At 39.7% G+C, this 7253-nt stretch overlaps 1 protein-coding gene across 1 annotated transcript; it reads right to left on the reverse strand.

The window, feature by feature from the left end:
* Nucleotides 1-2845: 2845 nt before the first annotated feature.
* On the reverse strand, nt 2846-6304 carry SRP9 (signal recognition particle 9kDa). The gene is made up of 3 exons (XM_009894330.1): nt 6188-6304; nt 4946-5014; nt 2846-2965 (listed from the first exon to the last, which is right to left on the reverse strand). The coding sequence occupies exons 1-3, from the start codon at nt 6302-6304 to the stop codon at nt 2846-2848; spliced, it is 306 nt and encodes a 101-aa protein (XP_009892632.1).
* Between the last annotated feature and the right edge of the window lie 949 nt (nt 6305-7253).

Raw genomic sequence — 7253 nt, forward strand, 5'->3', positions numbered from 1 at the left:
TCTCACAAAACAGAGCAATTTCTGAAGAAAAGTAGCATGCAGCAACAAAATTTGCTATAGTGAGAGAAAACATCCTTTTTTTTTAAAAAAAAAAAAAAAAAAGAATCATACCACTTCTCCTGCAAAGGTGGCTACCGGTCTGCAACTGCACAGGTTGCCTATTTGCTCCTGCGCTGCCTGTCTGCAGCCTGTAATTGGCACAAACTCCCAGCTGGTGATCAGAAGCATTTGCCAACATGCTGGGCTGCCAAATTCAGTGCTTCTCATACCATGCATTCAATCACCCCTTTGGTGCAGCAGCCATATTAAGCTCAATTTTTTCATCACGTACCAGTGGACACATTCAAGTAGTTGGCAATATGATGGACTGACTCATTGAAAGTTTATTTGGAAAGTGGTCAGTGTACATACGCACACTCTCAACAAGAGTATTAGCACGAAAACGCAGAGCTTTGAGTTCACAGCTTTTCTACCACCCCATGAACACAGCATTGAAGTTGCTGAAAATTCCAGGACAAAGAAGCACCTGTCTTTTTCTAAAGAAGTTTCAAAAAGCTTTTTTTTTTTTAAATTATTTTTTAATATTTAAAGCAGCAGCTTTATCAGTATTATTCTGAATACACAGAACTGCCCTAGTTTTTCTGTGAGTATGTGGAGAATAACTGTACCATCATATACTCTTACAAAAGTAGAGTTAATATTTCCTTATGGCTTTACAGTAGTAATTCCTGATGTTAGAAAACCAGAAATCCATTTCACCATCTCTTTTGCTGGACAACTGCAACTCTCATATATAAATAGTACTGTAGCTGCCCCCTCTAAAACCTGCTCAAGTATATAGCTCAAGCCTTTCAGCCACTTGGAACACCAAGTCTGTCTACAGTCTTGTCTCTCTCTCTCTCTCCTTTTATCCTTCGTGCCACTCAAGCCTTTCTGTCCCTCAGCTCACAGAAGACATCTACATGCCAAACCAACGTATGAGATGTCCAAAAATTACACTAAAATAACTGCAGCCTTTTCACCTGCCATTTTAACATTTTATATCTTCGCTTGTGTGACTTTGTGTAGCAAACATTCATACTGCAGAACAACATTTCAGACAAAAATGGTATAACTACTTACATTATATACTATACTGCAAATATTAAGATAATGATTTGAAGCATCAAGAAAAATTTTCAGCATTACAGTACCTTATTAAAGTTTAGCTATGAACAAAGTTTAGCCTTCTCTCTGGATTTATTTGTATTTCAAAAGACAATGCAAAAAGAAAAAATGTTACATGTGTACCAGTCACTCCTGTAGACTGGAATTTGATTAGCCACTGAGAATTTAGCACTGCAGTATTTTCGAACAATATGCAACAGTATATGTTCAGCTGAAAGGGTACTCTAATGCAATATTCAAGCCTGCGGTTTTTTTTTCTGAGCTCCTGGCAAACGTGGGAACTCCACTGCTTCCCAGTAGCTCAATTATTTTTATGTAAGTGACAGCAGGTGGGTATTTAAGTAGATTGTTTTGTTATACATAAATGCCATTACAGACAAGTCTTTGTATGGCTCTGCTTTACTTTTGTGGCTCAGTTTAACACAAAACATTAGTCCTGGAAAAGCATAGTTATACCAATAGCATAATTACATTAAAATATTCATCTGGTTGTAAGTACGCAAGATCTAGTCAAAGCAAGTATCAATTTCAGCTGCTGGGTTTTCAAGCAAAAAGCCTCTGCAAAAGACAATTAAAGCTTCCATCACCCTACCAGAGGTAATAATGAGAAACAAGTCTAAACCACAGGAGCATTGGTCTATTTTTGACAGTGGTATTTAAGTATTTATTAAGCTGGTTTTCATCCATTTATTCAGTTGGCTTACATCCATCTGCCACATGTAACATTTGAAAATGCACAGTTAGCAAGCTGCTAAAGTAAGGAATCTGGGTAGTGTTTGGTTGCATTTTTTCTATTAACATAATAGGCAACAGCTTCTAGAATTTGTCTTGCTGATATACTTCAACTCTGCCTGAAGCAAAGATAGGAAAAGGTCCCTCCCTGCTAGTATAAAATAGTTCAAGTACTGGAAAAAAGCCACTGGCTATTTTTTAATAACAGCATTTGCATAAGCAGAAAGAAACTCCCAGTGTTTCACTGATCTCTGACAATACTCAAGCAAAGTTTTACTTTAAGTTCTAAAATACAGAAGTTTATTTAGCCAATATAACAGTTCTACAAACTGCACCACAGATAGTGTTGCACAGCTTATGACCAAGATCAATACTAAAAGCTAAAATCTTGCTAGTGACAGTGCTAATACAAATTGGCAATTTCAACATTTCAGTTCAGAAAACATCCATTCTTCTAAACCCCGCTGATGTATATCACTTATGTAAATATTTATTAGATCCAGTCATCATGATACAGTGTTAGTCAGGTTAACAAACCTTCCCACTGTGAGAATACACCAGTATAAGGCATGAACACCACGAAATTTATATGAAATCTATATGAAGTTTTATAGTAACTTTCCAGAAATATGCTTGTGGCCCATCAAATTCAGACTAAACTACTGTAAATTTAAAATATTTACTTGACTTCTTAGCATACCTAATGTGTAAGAATAGTTTCTTGTTTGATTCCCAAAAATAAATATAAGCTTTCAATTGAAAGCATTTATTTCCCTAGTTTTCCAAAGCAGAGTCTGGGCGGGGGGGTGGGGCGGAAAATGCTTCAGACTTGTCATCGGTCCACTTCGGTACATAAAAGCATCTCCTGTCCCAGTATTCTTTCAAATCCAAGAGATATTTTCTTCCAGTGAAACATGACTGGAGCACTCATGTTATTTTCAGCAATTCAGTCTGTTTCCATGGCAGCACTGCGGGATTCCTTAGCCACCATGAGTCGCATTAGCTGACTGTGGAATTTCTCGATCTTCTTTACGTCTTGCGCCTGGTCTGTTCTATACAGCAAACACTGTAAAAGAAAGTTGCTTAATATCAGTTTTCACTTGAACAGTTTTTATCCTGTTTATAGTTGCAACAAATTTGTGCTTGAAACACACAAAACAAGGTAAGTACTTAAAAGTTAGTTTGTGGCATGTTGTTACCATGAGGCAGCACCAACACAGGTCTATCCTGTTTTAAAATATATACACATCTGTGTTTAAGTTTCTCTGAAAGGCCTCCCATTTTCAAAACAGGGAAAGCTCATGATTGTTTCTTCTGTCTCAAAAACAGCGCTAAAACTTGGGTTTTAAAGCTGTCTTTAAAAAGACACCTTTGTTCGTGTTGTCTAAAAATAGCAGCAGATTTTAAACCTGAAATTACTCGCCTCTTCTCTATATTCTGAGAGCAAGTTTATTTTGCCTTTCACAGTCCTTAATGTTACGCTGCCAGTGACATAAAATCAGTTCAGTATTTCCCATTGAAGAGGATCCCTTCTCCCATACAAAATCTGTTTCTAAGACAGTCCTAAATAAGGAACATAACATCTGATTAAGATCAAAAGGAACTCCTTCATGTGACAAACCTGTAAATGCAAAAGGAATGAGAGTAATACACCAGTGATTTATGGTAGAAAGACCGCTTAGGTTTTTGCAGACTAAGCAATTCCTTACACCTGTACAGCACCAGTATGACTGCCCAGGCTGATTTAGCAATGGAAAAACCCCAGAATGCTCCATTCTTCAGTGCTGTCAATACAGCAACTTTTGACAGCATTAAATTCCTATTTTAATTCAGACACAAACAGTAGAAAAACGGTTTATTTTTCACTTCAGTTATATTAGCTCTACAGAGTCAGCAGCAAGGAAAACTTCCCACCTCTACAAAAAAAAAACCTAGAAAACCAACCCAACCCCCTGCTTCCCCCATTGGTGTAACAGCTTTCCAGAACTGGAAGCAGGTAAGGAGGCCTATAACTGAAAACAATCCAAGTTCATGAATCACCTGAATCCAGCGCTCCCCCTGTGGAAGATTTCAATTTAATCGTCCTTCACTTCTCCCTGTTATCAGTGCCCCGTACGCAACATCTCACCCACACTATGCCCTATTATCCTATCAAGAAGTGTCATTCCTGGAGTTTTGCATCTCTCCCAGGTATGGGAAATACCAATGCCAGACCACTTTTCCTGGAAAGAAGAAATCTGATTTTTTCCGAGTCTGAAGATACGAGCAGGGCAGATTACTGTTGCTTACTTGGGACTGCAGAATAACAACTTGGCTGTAACATCACTAGCACCAAGAACGCGTTGCTGGCATGCACGCGCTGATGCATTTCTACCTTCTGCCCACCTTCTCACATCCTAGCCCCTCACATACTTCCAAGAACCCTTCCAGACTATTTAGAACAAGGGCAACCTGTAAACGCAGCTGCTCCACCTCCCTGTACAGCAGCCCTTGGAAGGACACTGCAGAATTCCATGTTGTGTGTATGTGCCACAGTTTTTACTGAATGCATAACTGACACCATAACAGTACTTGAGAAAATGGGATCACTGAACCGCAAGTGAATCTTGTTGTGCTGTCTCATAATCACTCCACCATCTCATAGTCACAAAGAAGGAGCTTAACCTATGGTTGAAAGTTGTTACCACTGTTTGAAGATGCTCCTGAAATGCTTCCGCAGAAGCTACCAGTGTCGTTCTATGACACATTTTCAGAGAGAAGATCCAGATTTTTGTAGTGACTTTTTTTTTTCCACAGAATCCTAAAAATATTACGTTGAGACCCATAAAAAAAACACTGAAGTGTTAGAACTTTTCCTGGACCGTGCATAGTTGAACCACGTCAGTCACAGACACAGCAACTAGGGAAGGCTGAGCACAACAAGTTTTTAGGAAACTGTCAGGCACTCTCAAGGCAACGGCTAAGAGCTCACAAGCTGACTGACAGCAAAATGCAAGTCCGTCAGAGGTACAATAAGCCCTAAAAGGGCAACGTGTTCTGTACTTACAGCTACATCATCCGTTACTTTGATACAGAGGTTCCCATCACAATGTCGATATTTGAGAACAACCCGCACCTGAAAAGACAAACATTTTAAGAATTAACATCTACTAACAATTCTCAGAACACAGCTGAAGCAAATCTGCCCAAATTAACATCTAACAATTCTCAGAACACAGCTGAAGCAAATATGCCCAAATTCAGACTACCTTTTATTATAATTCTGTACTGCTTCATATGTTCCATCACCTCTGTGATGGTCTTCAGCTCTGCTGACCACTAATCCCACAGCCAGGATGATTTGGAAGTTGAAACATCACATTGCCCTGTATAACCTACTAAACTGCTGTTATAATAGCATCAGGAAGCTTAACACTGGGCATTTTCAAACCCACTATAACTACAGCAACAGCAGTTGCAGAGACCTCAGTGACAGGTAAGATAAACTACGAGAGTCATGTCAATACAAGACACCCACTCACCATACATCACACTTCAGAAAAAATAAATGGAAACTTGTGTTTATAGACTTGAAACACTTCAAAAATAAAAAAGTTCTATATGAAAAGAAAATAAAAGAGTTCTACACGAAGACTTGAAAGGGATTAACTGACTGGGGTATGCTCAACATTACTGCTTTTTATTCTACAGTACCTAAGCTATTATCTTAAAAAGCTGTATTTCCAGTCACTGCAGTTAATTCAATAGCTGCACTGAAGCATACAGATTTCAAGTGTTCTGATGCTTTGCAAGTAGAAAGAGACTGTACAAGAATAACACTTTTAGAGTAACCAGAATCAGAAGACTGAGGAGAGCTCTTGCAAATTAAATTGCTTCCAAGACTCAATAAGACTAAGTTTGAAGTCTGAAAGCAAGCATTCACCTTCTCACTACAACAGTTACTACTGCAGTCACCTACCCTGAGTTTTAACCTGTCCACAGTCCTTCTGGACTTTCAAATCACCAAAGTTCTCAGAATGATGGTGATAAAAATCAACATCCTCAGCAACTGACTGAGCATTAAATGCTTCCTCCTGAATGCAGAGCTGGCCACAGAAACTTGGTATCTATTGTTTCTAGCCTCAGCCAGCATCAGTAACTAGAAACAAAGCAAGGTGTCCCTTTTGAGAACATTCTGAACTCACACTATAAACAGGTCTTTGTTGTACAGAGTGACCCGTGCTAACGGTCAACAACCTCCTTGACTACAAAACATATTTTGAAATTCCTGCTCCGAGATGGATCTCACCATAGGTTTATCTTTCTTGTTTAAGAAACTGTCATCTTCAAACAACAACAGCTGCGTTACATCTCTCAACCCAGGAGGCCCAAAAGCACAAGAGAGGCTGCCAGAGGCAGCAGGCATGGACTCGACAGACAACTTGCTCACGCGAAAGGCAAGACCACTCACTGCCTAGCCTCACCAGCCCACAAAGAACGCAGACCCATCACCTTTAACATCCCACAATTCTTGTTCTGCATTCAGTTTCCTGACAAGCCCTATTACATACAGAAGCTCCTTAGACTAGTTCTCTGGCACACAAAAGGAGAGCAGTCATGTTATGACCCTGGGGCCTACATAAACTCTTTCATAAACAGAAAACTTATTGCCATAGCTGGGAAGATATGGGGGCCACTTAAGAAAAGGGGAAGAGCAACTCCAGGCTGCAGTGACATCCCTCCCAAACCCTTGCATTTAACTGGATATTACAGAACATAAGAAGGTAAACCAAAACAATTTATTTTGTTATCAGTAGATAGATGGCAATTGCATATCAAGTGATCAACCATGCTAATTAAAGACTGATATCAAACACTGCTTCTGAAGGTTTCTGTGTCCTCTATTTTTGGTGAGGAAAACTAGGCCTTTCTTAGAGAAGTTTTCTCAGGCATACAAGTCCTACGTTACCTTTTGTGCTACTTTTTGGCTAAAAAGCAATGCTGTTTCTGAAGACTAAATTAGCCTTTAAGTTTTGCGCGAACTATGTTCCTGAAAGAGTTACGAGAAACAAAACACAGTCGCATACCAAAAAGTTAACTCCTAGAGCAGTTACTCGTTAGGAAGCTAACACCTTCCAGTCAGAAATGACACAGCAGGCAACAACGCAACGTAACACCTAATGAATGCTTTCGTTTAATTTTTCAGGAAGACTAATTAAAATGATACGGTCTTAAAGGTTGCAAGCTCATAAAAATTAACGGATTCTAAAGCCATAGCACCGGAGCCACCGAGCCGCCCCCGCCGGCGCCCACCGCCTCACCCCGGAGTCGCTCCTCCCCGAGGCCTACCGCGGCCCGCCCGTCCCTTCCTCCCC

This window comes from Charadrius vociferus, unplaced genomic scaffold (genome assembly GCF_000708025.1).
Source record: "Charadrius vociferus isolate BGI_N301 unplaced genomic scaffold, ASM70802v2 scaffold261, whole genome shotgun sequence".
Taxonomy (NCBI): domain Eukaryota; kingdom Metazoa; phylum Chordata; class Aves; order Charadriiformes; family Charadriidae; genus Charadrius; species Charadrius vociferus.

What these genes read in the sequence shown, in the direction of transcription:
- SRP9 (XM_009894330.1), bottom strand. Translation starts at nt 6,304, where the DNA reads ATGCCTGCTGCCTCTGGCAGCCTCTCTTGTGCTTTTGGGCCTCCTGGG. An exon ending in ACAAGAAAGATAAACCTATG is followed by an intron (nt 5,015 to 6,187) that starts GTGAGATCCATC and finishes TTGTCTTTTCAG; the next exon opens with GTGCGGGTTGTTCTCAAATA. An exon ending in AAGTAACGGATGATGTAGCT is followed by an intron (nt 2,966 to 4,945) that starts GTAAGTACAGAA and finishes TTTCTTTTACAG; the next exon opens with TGTTTGCTGTATAGAACAGA.